This window comes from Ailuropoda melanoleuca, chromosome X (genome assembly GCF_002007445.2).
Source record: "Ailuropoda melanoleuca isolate Jingjing chromosome X, ASM200744v2, whole genome shotgun sequence".
In the NCBI taxonomy this organism is placed as follows: Eukaryota; Metazoa; Chordata; class Mammalia; order Carnivora; family Ursidae; genus Ailuropoda; species Ailuropoda melanoleuca.
In genome coordinates this window covers 16,089,061-16,108,235 of record NC_048238.1, presented here as the reverse complement: position 1 = coordinate 16,108,235, position 19,175 = coordinate 16,089,061, and the positions used below count along the sequence as shown (strand labels likewise).

Sequence of the window (19,175 nt, the reverse complement as noted above, 5' to 3'; positions counted from 1 at the left end):
TCTGTCAAATAAATAAATAAATAAATAAATAAATAAATAAATAAATAAATAAAAATAAAATCTTTTAAAAAAAAGTATTCCAACTTACAGTGGGGTATTCCAACTTACAGTGGGAGGAGTGGATTACAGAAGAGAGGGTGACTAAAATTGAGGAGAGAGGTTAACAGAAACTTATGTTGGCTCTCCCAATAAGCTCCCCCACCGTCCATGCAATCTAGGTTCTAAACCAGTTAATGAATAAGATGAGTCAGTGGATGGGGAATCAAAATAATATTTTGGCTCCTTTTTTCAGTATGGATATCCATTTCACCCAGCACTGCTTATTGAAAAGATCATCCTTTCTGCACTGCACAGCCATTATCACCTTTGTCATAATTTAAGTGGCCATGTATGTGTTAGTCTGTTTCTGTACTCTCTGTTCTATTGGTCTATATTTGTCCTTGCACTTATTCTATACTACCTCAATTACTGCAGCTTTATAGTCAGCCTTGATATCTGGCAATTTAAGTCCTCAATCTTTGTTCCTCTTCTTCGAGATTTCCTGGGCTATTCTTGACCGCTTGTATTTTCTTTTCTTTTTTTTTTTTTTTAAAGATTTTATTTATTTATTTGACAGAGAGAGAGAGACAGCCAGCGAGAGAGGGAACACAAGCAGGGGGAGTGGGAGAGGAAGAAGCAGGCTCCCGGCAGAGAATCACGCCCTGAGCCGGCAGCAGACGCTTAACAGCTGAGCCACCCATGCGCCCCAACGCCTTGTATTTTCATATAAATTTTAGAGTCAGCTTGTCATCCCCCCCACCAAAACAAACAAACAAACAAATAAAACCTTTGGGATTTTGATTGGGATTGCATTGACTCTATAGATACGTTTGGGAAGAATTGATACCTTTCCAATCCATGAACATGGTGTATTTCTCTATTTATGTAGATCTTATTTCATTGTGTGAAAATTCCTCAAAGCTGTACACTTAAGATTTGTGCACCTTTCTCTACCTATGTTATATAGCAATGTTGTTACTGATGAAGGCAAAGTTGAAGGATATAGATGAGTATGAGAACCAAATGGGCCTGCCAGCTAATCCCCAGAATTAGACAAACCCACCCACCCACTAGCAACATTATACTAAAGCAGACCCATGTGAGATAGAAGGGCCTGCCCCTTGGGGAAGAGCAGAGGCTAACTTCGAAGAGGAGGAAAGAGAAGAGTTGAGCTGAACATGCCTAGTTTATTTTTCTGAATTTCACCTAGTGGAGATGTCATTTCATTCTCCAGGGGAAAGTGAGTAAGGGAGCAAAGAGTTCCAGGAGTGTCCAGTTGCATCCAGAAAGTGTCCATTTGGGCTCCCTTTTACATGGCAGGAAACATCAAGAGAAGAGAAATAGTTTTTCTCTCTGACAGCTTTGAAGTGTTGTCATGGATGGTTTGGGGAAACATTTTTTTTTTTTTAAAGATTTTATTTATTTATTTGACAGAGATAGAGACAGTCAGTGAGAGAGGGGGACACAAGCAGGGGGAGTGGGAGAGGAAGAAGCAGGCTCCCAGCAGGGAGCCTGACGTGGGGCTCGATCCCGTAACGCCGGGATCACGCCCTGAGCCGAAGGCAGACGCTTAACCGCTGTGCCACCCAGGCGCCCCTGGGGAAACATTTTGAAGGTAGAATGAAGAAATTTGGTAGTATATGGAGGATAAAGGAGAGGGAGGACTTGAAGATGATGCCTTGGGCAACTGGCTTAAACAGCTGGGGGTAGTATCATTCCCTGGTTAGAGACCACTGGAGAAGAAAGATATCTGGGGAGGAGAGAGGTCACGGGTTGTCTTAGACTAGCTGGATTTCTTAGGTACTTGTGGGACCACCAAGTGGAGGCATCCAGTGGGCTATTGGATAAATAAGTCTGGTGATTGAGAGAGAACTGTATATGTAGGTTTGAGAGTCATCAGCCTAGAGATTGGGTTGGAAGACTATAAGAAAGAAGGCAGCCCAGAGAGGAACTTATTCTCATGAATACAGCTGGTACCTTCTATCCTCCACCTGTGGACCCAAGAGGGAATTTCCTCATCAGGCTGCTTCCCTGTGACCCCAGCCTGGCCCCAGTCTTTTTGTAAACTCTTTACCTTTTCATGAGTCACTCAGATGATCACTCTGGCCAAACACTTAGGGAAGGGAATGGCAGATATTACGCATGGGTGGGTAAATTACAGATACTCAGGGGAGTCCCCAGGACCTAACCTGACATGCCTTTATGTAGAATAATCTTGGCTTTTTGATGCCAGCTCATTCCATGCCCAGGCTCTTTACATTGGTTGTTTACTGGATTCCCCACAAAAAAACTCTCCAAGAATCTCCTTTCCCATGGTCTTTCTGTGTTAGCTGATTGCCATTTGTGACTTCTGATGTCTCTCTCTTACAATGATCCTGTTTTCTTTCTTCATTTGCTACCATATCTCACAACCCGACATTGTGTTTGTGACAGTCTTTTCAGCTCTAATCATCTTGGATCTCATTTGTTACCCAAATTAATGCCTTTATAATATCAACATTGTAGCTTTCACTTGTAACAGAGAGTGATAATTAAAATTGTATATAAATGAGCTACTAATCATTTTTTTTAATCAGCCAAATTGCAGTAAGGGAAATTTTACTATTTTCGTACATAAGCAGTCTTTTTATCCATTTAGTAAAAATTCATCAAGCTGTATACTTAAGTACAATTAAAACATGTAAACATCTAAAGTGATGATCTTCATTCCTTAAAAATGAGAGATTTATGTCTCTAATCCTTTGAAGACTAGAAATAAGCTCTGGGGATCTTCAGGAGCTAAAGGTATTGGTCAAAACCTTGTGATTACCTGAGACCTATAGTCTTGGATGGCCCTCATTTTGGTTGAAAGATAACATTATGTAACATCTCTTGAGCTGTTGGAAAATCCGTGGTTTTTAATCAGTAGATGGTATTAAGATGCCCACTGGTTGCCTGGGTGAATGGTCTGTGATTTTCAGACTTCGTTTTCTATGTTATCTTTTCCCACAGTGTCTCTGTTAAGTTTCCTTATCTAGGAGAAGGACAGGGGTGTTGGTAGGAAAGGGGAACCAGACATAGTATTACAGGATTACTCTTTGACATGTTAGATGTTGTTTACTGGACTACATATGCTTGACATATACTATCTAAAACACTCAGCTTAGTTGTATTTTCTAAGAAATGTTTAATTGCAGCCAGAATATCACCAGGTATGGCATTCCCGGAAGGCCTTAAATTTGTGTTTTTAGGAGTATAGTGGTTATTAAGCAGGCAGGCCAGATTGCCTGGGCTCATATCCCACCTCTGACTCTTCCTGGGACAGACTACTTAAGCACTCAGTGCTTTAGATTCCTCATCTGTAAAATGAGAATACCGATAGGACGTGCTCCATATATATGGTTGTCATGAGGAGTGAGTAACACAAAAAATGGGTAGAAAAGTGCCTGGCATAAAATCATCACTTGATTAACGTTCATAGTTATTATTGCTGCCCTTCTGGTTATTAGAACAGAAGGAGTGCCTGTAAATAGCAGTGCAGTTTCCAGGATCATTTCTTTAACTTTTTCATATGGAAAATTTCAAACTCAGAGAAGTAGAATTGAATTTTGCTATGTCTGGATAGCTGTTTGTTTGACGTCACCATGTCTTAAATATTAGCCATTAGAAAGTAAGTGCCATGATTTTGGACCTTGCCATCATATTCCTATTTATAACTCCTTAAAAACCATTATTAAACTCTAGTGGCCCCTCAATAAATATTTGTGGACTGGATACATTAATATAATGTTTTGTCCTAATCCAGTTGAAATTATGAAGGAAGACTCATTATGTTTGGGGTCTGCTTATGGTCTGGCTACAGATTCACTCTCTTATTTGTTTATTAATTGGCTCATTCATTCACTTACTGAAGCTTTATTGAGGGCCTTTTATGGATCTGCCACAGCGGCTCTGGAAATTTCTAGATAAATGAGCTCAGGAGTGGCAGTCCATTTGTAAAGGTGTCAGCTAGGTGGCATGTCTGGATTCTGTATTAGCATGATACATGCATATTTTTTACCTGGCAGGATATTTACTTGGGATGAGGTGGGTCTGGTATAGTTAACTGGAATGGAGTTAACACCTCCTCCCCTGCATCGCGTCTTGAATCAGCTGTCACATACAGGGCTCTCATTTAGTGCTTTGCATTATGTATGCGTGGGAGAAAAGTGGGTATGTAGAAAAGTCATTATGATGCAGGGAAAGGGACTAGCGGAGGTTTGTCCAAAGCATCAAAGAGAACAGGGGAAGGAACTCCTACCTGTCCTGGTGGTCCAGAAGGAAGGGATGGGAGTATCAGGGAGATCTTTTCAAGCAAAGTGAGATTTGAGCAAAGTAGGAAAAGATAAATGGGTTTTCGTGGTACTGGTAGCAAGTGCACGGACAAAGAGAGAGCATGGTTATACAGAAGGGCTGTATTTGGCTGGAGTACAGGGGCTGTGGTCGTGGGTGGTGGAGGAGGAGGGGGGGAAGGGGGGAGGTGGGCCATTATTCCCCAGGGCTCTGCCAGCCACTTCACACAAGCTGTACTTCTGGGTGAGCTGGCCAGTCGGTGGAGGAGTTCCGTTGGGGAGTGGCATGATCAGATTGGCACTTTAGAGATAACTGGGGAGGTGCTGAGCAATGTGAACTGGAGACGGGGAGGAAGTAGCTGGGAAAGTTGCCAGCCCCGGGGCTCCGTTGTTGATGACTAATTGGCCAGGCACCAGGAACTTCTAGTAGCTCTTGGAAAGGGGCAGATGGGCCCACCTCATGCACACTCTTTGAGCTGGGCCGCTGTAGCCTGGGTTGGCAGCAGAACTGACAGAAGAGCCAAGTTTCCTTTCAAAGAAAACTCTTTTGTGTATTATGGAAAGCAAAAGGCTAGGACTCAGCGTTCAGCTGTCTTTGTTAAGAGATAGGCTAAGGATATAGAGATAATGAATAAATGAAGTTGGGAAGGCATTGTTAAATACATTTCTGTAGACATTCATGAACGTTATCATGTATGTCTCTAAATCACACATATACGTTTATTTATGTGTGCATATATGTGCAGCTTATCTCCCTAATTCACTTTTTAATGAACTTTCAATTTTAGGGACGCCTGGGTGGCTCAGTTAAGCCTCTGCCTTCGGCTCAGGTCGTGATCCCAGGCTCCTGGGATCGAGCCCCACATCAGGCTCCTTGCTCAGCGGGGAGCCTGCTTCTCCCTGTGCCTGCTGCTCCCTCTGCTTGTGCTCTCTCTCTCTCTCTGACAAATAAATAAATAAAATCTTTAACAAAAACCTTTTAATTTTAGAATAGTTTTAGATTTGTAGAATAGTTATAAAGATAATACAGAGAGCTCCCACATATCCCACACCCAGTTTGCTCTGTTCTTAACATCTCATGTTAATATGGTACATTTGTCACAATTAATAAACGAATATTGATACATGATTATTAACTAAATCCCATCCTTTATTCAGATTTCCTTAGGTTTTGCCTGATGCCCTTTCTCTGTTCCAGGATCCTAGCTAGGACACCCCATTACATTACATCTCATTAGGCCCCTCTTGGCTATGACAGTTTCTCAGACTTGCCATGTTTTTGATAACCTTGGCAATTTTGAGAAAATTTTCAGAATGTCCTTAAATTAGCATTTGTCTGACGTTTTTCTCATGCTTAGACTGAAATGGTGGATTTGGAGAGGAAGACCACAGTGGGGAAGTGCAGTCCTCATCACGTCGTATCAGGGGCGCATCCTATCAATGTGACTTCTCACTGTTGATGTTGACTTTGGTCACCTGACTGAAGTCATGTTTATCAGGTTTCTTCACTGTAAAGTTGTTCTGCTTTTTTCCCTTTTCTAGAGTCAACTCTTTTTTTTAAGATTTTATTTATTTGAGAGAGAGAGAGAGACAGAGTTAGCGACAGAGATAGGGACAGAGAGTATGAGCGGGGAGGAGAGGGAGAAGCAGGCTCCCCTCTGAGCGGGGAGCCCGACTCGGCTCGGGGCTCGATCCCAGGACTCTGGGATCATGACCTGAGCCCAAGGCAGATGCTTAACTGAATGAGCCACCCAGGTGCCCCTAGATTCAACTCTTTGGAAAGAAGTCACAATGTGTACCTCACACTTAAGGAGTGGGGAGTTCCACTCACCTCCTTGAGGGAAGAGTATCGTCATAAATTAGTGGGAATTCTCTTGTGCAGGCAATTTGTCTATTCTCTCCATCCTAATTAAGTTTTGATTAGGTGATTTCTTATCTGCCCCCTAAATTCAAAATGTTAATTCCCTACTGCCTGCCCCGCCTTGCCATTCACAGCCTACTGACATCTCCCACGTTTGTTTTCTTGTGTGATATATAAACAGACCTATGTCTTATTTACCCAAGTGGATTGCACATTTCTTGAGCACTGAGATAGCATCTCATTCATAACGCCCTATACCACAGGCAGTTACTAAATATTGAATAAATGGTTTTTAAATTAGTACAATTTAAAAATTCAAAAACTCCCCCTAGTTAGGAAGTGAAATGGATCCTCAGAATGTGAGTACGTGAGAACTGTGGTAAAGTGAGGGTACTGTTGCCTTGGCACCCTGCCTTGTGATGTTTTCCTGAATTCGTGATAGTGGCTAATAGGGTGCTTACTTTGTACCAGCTACTTTCTTAAGCACTCAGCGTATGTTACCTATTCAGTCTTCCAGACAACTCTGTAGATTAGTGCTTTTATCCCCATTTTATAGATAAGGAAACTGAGGTGAATGGATGTTAAATGAGTTGCTCAAAATCGTGCCACTGGGAAGTGGTCCAGCTGGGATTTTGATCTCAAACACTCTGGCTCTAGAGTTTTGAACTCTTAGCCACTGGACTCTAAATCTACTGAAGTGGTGATTAAAATGGTACCTCATTCGGGGCCAAAACAAGATAGCTATTTAAACATTTTATTCCAGTCTGTGAGGATACTACCGATGACATGGCTGGCAATAGTTTTGCTGGAGTTTTCTTGGGGCGAATGTTTTTATAAAGCCATGGTTGTTTTTTCCTTCTTCAGTTTTTTTTCTTTTTTTTTTTTATTGAGTAATTTTTGTATATTACCACTAATTTCATGTCTTTAAAATACAGGTATTTTTATCACGGACATTTCACATACAAACCATATTCTAGATCTGTCACTCTCCATCAGATTATCTGTTCAGAGATAGTGGGCTTTTTATTTTCTTTCTGATGTTTTTAAACAGCAGTGGCCGCTGGGTACTGCCAAATAAACACTCCTTCAGTGTGTTCCTTGTCCGAATGGTCATACCTGTGGGTCCCCGGGAGACAGCTACATTCTCGCAGCGACGCAGGCGAGGGAGGACTTCTCGCAAAGCCACCCAAGCCATGAATTGGCCCTGGCTTCCTGAACCGTAAACAAATGCGAGCTTTGTTCTCCCTATTGCTCATTTGGTCCCAAGTATGACTCAGGGTTAGGCTGGGTCCTTCAGGCTCTGTGCCTTTGGCTGTTGGAAGGAAGTGGGAGGGTTCCAGGGTAGTTCTGGGACCTTTTCAAACTGAAGAAAGGAGGCTGACTGCATGATGGGAGAAGAGGTATTTCTTTCTTTGCTTTTAGAGATGTAATAAGTCTCCTTAATCTTGCATCTTGTCTGCGCTGTTTTCTAACGAGACTTGTAATGGGTTTGCCCTGCTGGGTTACAAGAAGTGTCTGCCTGCCAGGATCCCCTCAGGGGGGAGGGGGGTGCTGCGGATATGCTAAGGAAGAACCTATAGTGTGGAGGAGCCTTTCTAAAGTCAAATGTTGCACTGGAGCTCTGTAGCTGTTTTTATCCCCCCACCCTTTGGTCAATCCGGCCATTGATTTTTACAGATGTTTTCAATTTCTCTGTGTCTTGGGTTTTCATGTGCTCATACTGCAGAGAGTCATTTAGATGGGCAGTTTGCACAAGCAGTGACTGTTACACCATGCCACCGAGATGTTTAGCAATTACAAATGTTTATGCAGTAAACAGATCCAGCTTGCTCTTCAGGTTAACTTAGGAGAGAAGAATATGTCCACGCAGAGTGAGCCAGCTACGGGGCATTTCACTCTAGGGAGGCATGGACATTTGGAGCTTTCCTGGTGAGTGGAGAAGCTGTGAGTAGTGACTTCTGGGTGCTGGTGAACTGTTGTTGTTTTTTTATAGAGGTAAAGATATTTCGCTAATTTTGTAGGACTGAGCATTTATATTCATTTGCTTATATATACAGTAAAATAAAGACACTAAATTATTTGGCTTTTTAAAAGTTTGCTAGTCATAGGTGCTCTTGTTTCTCTCTGCGAGTTGTTCATATTTGTCTACCTAAAAGCAGAAGTCTGTCATTTTCCAAACACAAAATAAAATTCCCTAAATAAACCACAGGATAAGTAAGGCTTACAATGCGTCATATGCCTTCCATATTCCTGTCTCTTGTTAAAAAAAAAATTTAAAGCGGAGAGTGGATGATACCTATAAAATATGTCTCTTTGTGTCTTTTGCTATTGGCTTTAACTTGTAGTGTCTTCAGAATTACATGAAAAGGAAGATAGCATGACAAAAGGAAACACATTGTTTTATCACATTACTTTAAGAGTAGGAGAACTTCTTCAAAAGTTTTTTAATGGCATCTGTTGCTTGTCTAGAAGGACGTGAGTGCAGGCAGCAGCTGGCTAAAATAAAAAATATACTCATCTGCAATGGACTGAGAGAATTTTCTTATTGAAAGCTATCTTAAAATTTTTTTGCTGCTGCTAATTATTATTATTATTTCCAGATATTATTGTTTTGAGTTCTGAAAAGTAGACTGACAATTAGATATTTATATGCAAAATTCGGCTGGTGACTCTTTGAGAAAGGAGTGAAAGCATGTTGATTGTAAGATGTGACCTATGGAAAAGGCTCAGCAATGGCACTGGGCTCCCACAGGAGCCTCTCTGGCTCCCTCAGGCCAGGGCCTGGGGATGGCACAGACAGGGGAGCCCCTGGGACCCATACAGGTTTTGTGACTTCTAAACTAATTTGCATAATTGAACCCCCCACCACTACCGGAACGAACCCTTTGCTTATTGGTTTCTCAAAATGGAAATAGCCCTGTTACTTCTCTGATTACAGGAGTTCTTTGCAATAATTATTATAATAATAAACACTCATAGTCAAAGAATATGAATAAATTGCCCTTAATCCTATTATCCAGGAACAACAATGTTATATGTACCCTTCAGACTGCTATCAGAACAGGAGTGTCCATGCAGTATACACATGAGGTCATATTAAATGTTACCTGTTTTTAGAACTTAATGTATTATGGGCCCCTTTCTTCTTTCAGACAAGTGCACAGTTATCCCTTGTACAGGCGTACCACCATTTATTGAACCGATCCTCCTGTAACTGTAACTAAAGATTGCCGCTACATTTTTAATATTAAAAACAGCATTCTTGTATATGCATCGTTGTACCTGCCCTGATTATTTTTGCAGACTGAATTTTTTAAAGATTTATTTATTTATTTATTTATTTATTTATTTATTTGACAGAGAGAGAGAGAGACAGCCAGCAAGAGAGGGAACACAAGCAGAGGGAGTGGGAGAGGAAGAAGCAGGCTCATAGCAGAGGAGCCTGATGTGGGGCTCGATCCCATAACGCTGGGATCACGCCCTGAGCCGAAGGCAGACGCTTAACGACTGCACCACCCAGGCGCCCCTGCAGGCTGAATTAAAAGAGGAATTTCCAGGTTAAAGGCTGACTTAATTCTGGTTGGTTTTGTTTATAATGAAAATAACCTAAGTACGTGTTAAAAAAATTCCAACAAAACAAAAGTAAGACTCTCTCAGTCTCATGCACTCAGCTTTACTTCCCAGTGGAAATCGCCATAAAAGCTTTCTATGTACTCCTATAGAAATGTAGAATGTGTTGGGGGCACCTGGGGGGGCTCAGTCGGTTAAGTGTCTGCCTTTGGCTCAGGTCATGATTCTAGGATCTTGGGATCGAGCCCCGCATCGGGCTCCCTGCTCACTGGTGTGTCTGTTTCTCCCTCTCCTTCTGCCTGCCCCTCCCCCTGTTTGTGCTCTCTCTGTCTCTGTCAAATAAATAAAACCTTAAAAAAAAAGAAATGTAAAATGTTTTTATTACAGTAAAATATACATAATACCATTTATCCATTATTAAGTGTACAGCTCAGTGGCATTAAATACATTCATATTCATGGGCAACCGTCATTGCCATCCATCTTCAGAACCCAAAACTTTTTCATCTTCCCACAATAAAACTCTGTATCCATCAGGGGCGCCTGGGTGGCGCAGTCCTTAAGCGTCTGCCTTTGGCTCAGGGCGTGATTCCAGCGTTATAGGATCGAGCCCTGCATCGGGCTCCTCCGCTGGGAGCCTGCTTCTTCCTCTCCTGCTCCCCCTGCTTGTGTTCCCTCTCTCGCTGGCTGTCTCTCTCTGTCAAATAAATAAATTTAAAAAAATCTTTAAAACAAGATAAATAAAACTCTGTATCCATCAAAACACTAACTTCTCATTCTCCCCTCCACCTAGCAACAACCATTCGATTTTCTGTCTCTATGAATTTAACTCTGCTGGGTACCTCTTATAAGTGGAGTCATAAAATATTTATCCTCTTGTGTCTGGCTTATTTTACCTAGTGTAATGTCTTCAAGGTTCATCTATGTTGTAGCAGGTGTCCGAATTTCCTTCTTTTTTAAGGCTGAATTATATTGCACTGCATGGCTATATCACAATTTGTTTATCCTTTCTTCCACTGATAGACATTTAGGTTGTTTCTACCTTTTGCCTACTGTGAATAATGCCAAAATGAGCACTGGCCTACTGATACCTATGTGAGTCCTTGCTCTCCATTCTTTTGGGTATACTCCCAGAAGTAGAATTACTGGATCGTATGTAATTCTATTTTTAATTTTTGTGAAACTGCCTTACTGTTTTCCACAGCAGCTGCGCCATTTTGCATTCCTACCAGTAATGCACAGGGGTTCCAGTGTCTCCACATCCTTGCCAGCACTTGTCATTCTCTGTTTGTTTTATAATAGCCATCCTAATGGGTGTGAAGTGGTGGCTCATTGCTGTTAGAATTGGTGTTTAATGTGTGTTCATGTTGCATATCACTAAGGGGAAAGGATACCACTCTTCTCATCTTAGAATAATGAGTTGAGGAAAAGGTCTTCTGTATGAGAAGCCCGATGAACTAGCAGATCAGTTACACAACCCCAAGAGATTGCAAATGGCTCGAGGGAAGGACTAGGCCCCCTATTCCTCATCCCTGGAGAAAAGAGATGCAGGGAGCCCAGGTAGTTGCTTGCTTTCAGGGTTTTAATGGTGACCAGGACTGCTGCTTCTGTTCACGTCCCCCCCCCGAAGGTGTTTGGAGAGTGGATTCAAAATAGATCTTCTGAGAAAAGATGAATTTCTTTTTTATGCTATCGTTAAGTCTAACGATAGTACCTCATTTATCCTACATAGTAGGGAAAGCCGCTTTTATGATTGATTTTTTTTCTCTCCTCACCTTCTACCCTGGAATTCCTTGGGGATAAGAAATAAAAGTCCTTCTTTTGCACATTCACCGAATCATTCGATTCAGTTGATATTTTTCAGTGGACTGAAGTATCTACAAGAACTTCGCTGTGGCTATATTTTCTTCTTTACTTACACCAATAACTATTTCATAATATTTATAATCTTGAAGTTTGTAGATGCTTTTCATTCCTGAAAGTCAAGGTTTTAAAAATTTCTGTGTGGCCATTAAAAAGATCATGCATATGGACCTAACTGGTCTTTTTCTCGCTAGTATTCTCACTACCTGTAAAGTGATAGTCTAGATAACTGAATTTCAGCGGGATGGATTAAGTTGAGTGCTCTATAAAAATTGGCAACTTTATTTTTTCAAGATTTTATTTATTTATTTATTTGAGAGAGAGAGAGAGCAGTGAGCAATCAAGTGCGCCCACGCCCGTGAGTGGGGAGAGGAGCAGAGGGGGAGGGACCGGGAGGGAAAAGATTCTCAGGCAGACTCCATGCTGAGTGTGGAGCCCATTGCAGGGCTCATCCCACAGTTCCAAGATCATGACTTGAGCCGAAACCAGGAGTCAGGTGCTCTACCGACTGAGTCACCCAGGCACCCTCAAACTGGCAGCTTTCAAACAAGCTGCCCAGCTTACTTTGCATGATGGTGTCTTTTCTTACCTTCAGAGAATTTAGATCACAGGGGTTGTTCAGTCAGCAACCTGTTTTGTACTTTTCTGTGGCATCAGAGGCCATTTAAAAAGGATGAGATGACAGCCTTATTCTCAACACAGGCTTTCAATGGTAGCGGCCAGATTCCAACTAGATGTGTGCCCGTAAATGCTCTAGAAGCAAACGGAAGGAGAAGCACAGTAACCCCTACTTACACCTCTGATAGAGCTTCCGCTCTCTCTCTCCATCTGGGCTATAAAATGAACAATTGACAAATTAAGAGTATGTGGGAATTGCCTTAAAAGCCACTTCTTTATCCAAAGGCCATCGTTAAGCCATTTCATGGATGGCCCCTGACTCCGGAGTCTCACCTCAATTAAGCTTGAACTTTCAGGAATAGAGGAGGCAATGTTTGGACAACTAAAGGCAGATATTTGGGGTCTCTGTCATTTAGAAGCTGTATTTCTGTTTTGCTCATTTAAGATGAGGAAGTTAGAAGTGGTAAAGATGAATTTACTGCCTCATTTTCCTTTTTCTTCTTTTACTTGCTAAGCATTTTCACCCACCAGCGATTTTAATGTTTTGCTCCATTTGTTTTGGTAGCATCTGTTCCGTCTGTTCTTTTTATTTTGATTTCTTAGTTGAGTTTTTCATTTTCTGTCTGTACCAGAGGCAGTTTTTCTGAGAGTTCTTGAGTACCTTTTCTAGACGATTAAGAAAGTGGATAAGGGAAGTAATGATATAAAGTACCAAGACGTTCGATCCTGGAGTAGTCCTGACTTGCGCTCCTGCCACAGTGCTAGTGCTAGCCCTGTCTGCTTGCCGCACCGAGAGAACTGGCCACGTTATGTGTCCCGTGTGTCTCATTTCAGATAGAGTTCTTTTGCTTCGAACCCCAGTACCCCCTTCACATTCAGGTGTTGTTAGAAACAGAGAAAGTCGGCTTGCTCGTAATTTAGAATCCTATTTTTTCCAGTGATGAGAATATAGACATTGTTGTTTCTTGATTTGCAAGAGGCTGAAACATTACAAAGTTGGTAACTTTGTGCCCACACATGTAAGTAACCTGCCCCAAGCAATGCACTGTCTCTTCACAGCATAGGGGTGAGCAGGACGTAATGGATGGGCGACCTTACTGTGCTTCCCAGTAAGGGGATAGGCTCTCTGACATTTTGGTGTAATTTTTGTATGCACTGCCCAAGAGTTCAAACAACTCCAGGTTTTTTCAACTAGAGCCTTCAGTCATAGGGTCACTAGGCAGGAGAGCAGAAAAGCGTCTAAATAAGACATGAAAAGAGGTCTTGAAAAAATTAGTGAGGCCAAAAGAGATACATCCAGGGAGGGATCACCGTTTCCAAGTACTAAGAAATGGTTTTATGGGGCCATAGAGCACTATGTTTGTGTGTAGCCCATCCCTGACTTTAGTCTAGAAAGTCTATATGAAATGAAGATTCTAATGTGGGTTGATTGTCTTGTTATGAAATTCAATGACTACAAAGAGACCGGGGTATCCAGAGAGGAAGTGACTGAAGGCAGTGAATGGAAATGGTCGAGAAACTAGAAATCAGGAGCTGTGGACAAACAGTGGTTATCGTTGCAAAGAGAAAAGGGTAAACAGAGTTTGGGAAGAAGTGAAGAATTACATGGGGTTTCAGCATTGTTTGTTCTCTGGTCCCCCCATGGCTGAAAAAGGGGACCCCTCTATAACCTGAGGCATGGTGATCAGGTTAGGAATAAGGGGAAAGTGGCCAATACTGAGGCCTGATAAAGTCTTCCTTGTCCTATGGCAAGGAGGACATGGAAATCCTTTCCTGAAAGTCCCCATAGAATTGGATAGATAATTTTCTGAAACCCATCTCTGTGAAATAAATTAAGTATAATAACTCAGGAGTTAGGGAGTAGGCTAGAAACTCCAGAAGTACGATGCCTACTCTTTGTCCTCCTTTGTCACCATCTTCCGTCAATCTGTGTTGTTTTCACGGCACGGAGCCTGTAGCGGGACTTTGGGGAAGGCACCAAGAGGAACTGCTGCTCTCAGGACCTCAGAAGTGGAAAGCACTGAAAAGAACGTTCTCCATTGTAATAGAAAAGGACAAGGAATTTCTCCAGACCAGAAAATGCATCAATTGGGATATTTTACTGTGCACATTCTCCCCCCCACTCCTGTAAAACAAACAAAATGTACCTTTTAAAAAATAACGTAGAACTATAGAAAGTGCCTGTTAAGAAAGCCCACGATTAAAATAGTTGATTTCATGTTTTGTTTTGTCTTCCAAATGAGGGTTTTCTTCCCCTCTATTTTGTGTGGTTTGGCGTCTTTGTGTATGTTTCAGAGAAAGGAGAAGAGAATGGGGAAATATTTTAGTACAGGAAAATGAGAACATGCAAAATGAGTAATGAAAGACATACCATTCGATCATTTGGTGAGGATCTAATTTGCCTAAAACTCATCGTGCACCCTAGAGAGAATTTCCAGCCTTAAGAGAACTCCTTTTGTACCTGAGATTTGCTACTGAAGAGACTTGTAACGTTGAATGAGTGAATGAATATGCATGATAGCCCAACACAAGGCTGAATTGAACTTTTTCTCCCGCAGATCAGAAATCATTCCACTAAAAGATTCCTCTTAAAAGTGCATTGATTCAATCCATCCACACCCTAAACTCAGTTCCCCTTTAAAAAAAAAAAACCACGAAGGCGTGATTTTTGAAAAGGAGCAAAATCAAAGTATGTTCACATTAAGTGGAGATGGTTGTCAAATAGCTGAGAAAGGAAAACAACTGTGAAATCTATGTGATTGTAAGATTGTGATACACTTAAGTAAGTAGTTCTAAAAGCAGGGGAAAAATGAAACTTCAAAATTTGGGGGGCCTGGTTTTCATCACATTTGTTTTTTCGCCTGTTTGAGAAACTGTAATCATTACTCCGGTTTGTGTTTAAAAAAGGGTTTTTTAAAAAAATTAAAATAAAATAAATAAAAAAGAGTTTTTCCTTGTGAAGAACTGGAGAGCCACTAGAAAACAGAACAATAAAGCCACAGACCCCACGCAAATAGATCCCACCCTTTCAATCAGTACTTCTTCAAATGCTGGGAAATGAGGAATCTAGAAGTGTTGTCTTTGATCATACATGAAAAAGTTACAAAGTAAACTCAACTTTCTTTTTTCAGTTCCTGTCACACACGTGAATACGAATTCATGGGTTTAACTGGAAGAGCAGGAAATATATATTTTTTAACTTTGAAAATGTGATACAATACCTTGATACTTTATTTGGAACAAAATTAATTGGAAATGATTTTATATCGTCTACTTAGTCAGTGAGGTTAAGATCTGATGAATAACTCGAAGTGAAGGGTGGTGATGAATCGTAGGCAATGCTCTGTGTGGGTGGTGTCTTGTGCATTACCACCCTGACTCACTTTACATCTGATGTTCTTAACATCCTTCCTGATGACTTGGAAAGGGAAATATAATGACCCACTAATAAAAGCTGCATGTGGATTCTAGTTCGGAGGTGTTGCATATCAAATCAGGCCTTATGGAAAGAAATCAGTAACGTGGAGAGGTAGGCTATCCTTTCTAGTTATGTTAGTGCATGTTATTTTCTTAAAACTTTATTTTTTCCCTCATTATAAAAGTAATAACTGGTTGATAGAAACGTTGGGAAGTAGAAAAATATAAAAGAAAGTAAAAAGCACTGTAATTTAATCACCCAGGGGCGAACCCTGTTGACTTTTTTTTTTGTATTTACTTTCAGCCCTTTTGCCATACATTTTTAACTGGTTGAGATCATACCACATGCATAAATTTTTTCACACACGCATCCTTGCACATCTTTTCCACTTGGCATTATATAAAGTTTCCCATGTCATTAGAGACTTAGTGAAATATCTCTTTTAAAGGCTGTGGGATGTAAGGCTTTAGATAACCTCGAGGATCTGGGAGAACTGGAATTTGGTGGTTGCATTGACTCCTGTCAACATGATGTTTAAATCTCCCACTTTATAGCTGAAAACACAGCATCTTCTTGAAAACATAAAAAGAAAAATAATGTAGGAAAGCAGTCCGGGCTTGCGGGCTGTGTAGTGGTAGGCATTCTGCAAAGGTCTGTTGAATTTGATGTACTACCTATAAGGTCTGAACAGAATTCCGGTCATCCCACCCTTGCTGACATTCAAAGAAGCCTTTAAGAGCAGCTTTCGGCAGGAGCCCTGGCTGCTTCCAGGTAGAAAACTGTGGGAATCCAGCTTTTTACATGTAAGTGTCTGTCAGTAATTTCTACTAGTGGCTTTAGAAATCTGTACCACATGAGTTTATGGTCTCATTTGGCCCATGTTTCTTAACGGCCTTGGGAGGAGTATCTGTTTGGCCTAACGATTTAGGATTTCTTCATCCATTATTGAATGGATGCCAAGCTTTGTAAAAGATGGCTCGGAGTGATTTTCTATGGTGGTGTGTTTGCTCCTGAGTATCAAAATTCTCAATAAAAGGCTTTCTGTTCTCCGACAACAGGCCATTTTTCCCAGACACACGCCTTGTTGTTTTTCCATCGTTAACAGTAGATAACAGTTTGGATGCAGCCAGAAGCAGTTGGCATGGGCCTGTATTTGAGGGGCTTCTGGAACAGTCTTTTGGCCACTCACTGTAGGGTGCCACCTTAACTGAAGCTTTATTGACCTGAAAGCTCTGTGGGTTGTCGGCTCTGGCCTTAGTTGTTTCTCCAATTTTCTTTGTTCTGCCTGCTTTTCCTCCCAGGCAATGACTATATGGTGATTGCTGTTGCTTTTCTTCCCTGCTCAGTTCTCAGAATTATCACTTTGCTCCAAGCTTGTCTGTGCCCTGTGACTGTCTTGTAAAAGTCGTTTCATGCTCTCCATTCCCCAAGCAAAGAAACGGGCCAGTTAACCTGCTGTTTTAAAAAGCTGCTGTAATCGAAACACTCATTCTTTGTAACTAGATTCATAAAGAAGCATTATGATAATTGATTTTTTTATTCTGTAAAATTCAATAACAGCGATAATGGCTAAGCACTTTACATACATTTTTTCCATTTAATCCTCCTAGAAAATCTATAAGGTACGTAGTATCATTTCCATTTCAGACAAGGATACAGGGGTATAGAGAGGTTAAGTAACTTGCCCGATATCCCGTAGTGTAAGTCTGTGCTCTTAGAGAGGACTCCTACTTAATACAAAGTCACTCTTCTTGCTAGATGGTATCCTGAGAGGGGGAAGCTTTATTTGTTCTGTTATTCTGTCCCAAGCACCTAGAAAATGCATTGCACACAGTACTTTCTCCATAGATCTAAATAATTTTGATGAATGAATTTATTGTTGACTGAAATAAATGAATATTTAGTGCCTCCAATGTGCAAGATGCGCCAAAGAATACAGAGATTACCCAGACACCAGTCTTGCCTCGCCCCCACTTACATTCTAGTCCGTGAAACAGACATATACATAAGTAACCGTGAATCCAAAGCAGAGAGGGTAATGAGTGCTGTTCAGGAGATTCAAAGCATCTGCAGTAGGAACACGGAAGGGGTGAAGAGTGTTCCACTGGTTGACACGTAGGATGTTTTCATGGAATGCACAGAATTTGCATTCACCCCTTACTGTTGAATATAGCACAGTAACTAATAACTAGAGTGCCCTGAGATTAATTTGATCTCTCTTTGAGGATCTCCATTCTTGAGGCACCCTGGGGTCCTCTTTCTGAGTATTTCACTCTCTGTCTAGAAGACGTGACCAGTGTGTACCTGACCTCTGCATATATTTAGGAAGTTTCTGTTTTGAATAAGTATGTGTCTTGAACTTGTTCTTTCCAATGAAATAAAATATAAAGATGGTATCATCGAGTCTTTAAGTTTTGATGCAGTGTTCTCCCTTCTTCTGTAAAATCGGGGGGACCAGATGATTTAAAAAAAAAAAAGTGTTGTTCTTTGGGAGTCTGTGGAGCAGGCAATGTAAGTGAAGAGTGAGCCCTGCAGCATTAAAGCCAGAGCTATGTAGCAGTAGCCAGATTGAGAGACTGTCCTTCTGGAAGCAGTAGGTTGTCTTTCATAGAAGTGGAAGGAGTGTTCCCTGTAGGACTGAAATGAGCTTCTGGACAAAGACGGGTTTGTTCTCCAGCTCACCTCATTTGATGCTCTCTGCACCCCTGATTATTTTGTGGTTGAATGTTAAGTAGCTGGATATCCGAGGCTCATGAGCAGTTTCTTGCCATTCTAGTCGACATTCATACATAGGGAGAGAGGAGTGTACTCTGAGCCTCTTAACAATGTGTGGTAAGATATACGTAACTTAAAAGTTCCATTTTAATCATTTTTAAGTGCATACTTCTGTGACATTAAGTACATTTACATTGTTATGCAGCCATCCCCACCATCCATCTCCAGAAATCCTCTCATCTTGCAAAACTGAAACTCTATACCCCTTAAACACTAACTCCCCATTTCCCCTGCCCACAGCCCCTGGCAGCCACCCTTCCACTTTCTGTCTCTATGAATCTGACTACTCTGGGTGCCTCATGTGTGTGGAATTGTGTAGTATTTGTCCTTCTGTGACTAGCTTATTTCACTTACTATAATGTTCTCAAGGTTTATCCATGTTGTACCCTGTGTCGGGATCTCCTTCTTCTTTAAGCCTGAATAATATTCCAGTGTATGCCCTAGCCTTGTAAATAGCAGTTTTACTTGAAAACAAAACAATACAACATTGCTGCAAATATTACCTTCTCTCTGACCGAAACTATTTCATTTCCTTTCGTTACTCTGAAGGGCATGAAAGGTTCTCTGGAAATTTCTTTCTTTTTAAGATTTGATTTATTTATTCTAGAGAGAGAGAGAGAGAGAGAGAGAGCAGGGGGAGGAGCAGAGAGAAAAGGACAAGCAGACTCCACGCTGAACACAGGGCCCGAAACAGGGCTCAATCCCAGGGCCACGAGATCATG

At 41.3% G+C, this 19,175-nt stretch overlaps 1 protein-coding gene across 6 annotated transcripts in view; it reads left to right on the top strand.

The window, feature by feature from the left end:
* SH3KBP1 (SH3 domain containing kinase binding protein 1) overlaps positions 1–19,175 on the top strand; it is a 329,089-nt gene that overhangs the window by 199,734 nt on the left and 110,180 nt on the right. The window contains exon 1 of one of the 6 annotated variants that reach the window (XM_011236667.3): positions 7,514–7,610. The exons of the other annotated variants lie outside the window; for them this stretch is intronic. Coding sequence (XP_011234969.1) covers positions 7,596–7,610 — 15 coding nt within the window. The 5' untranslated portion in view covers positions 7,514–7,595. Of the gene's footprint in view, positions 1–7,513; positions 7,611–19,175 lie in introns of those variants that run through there. 6 annotated transcript variants of the gene reach the window in all.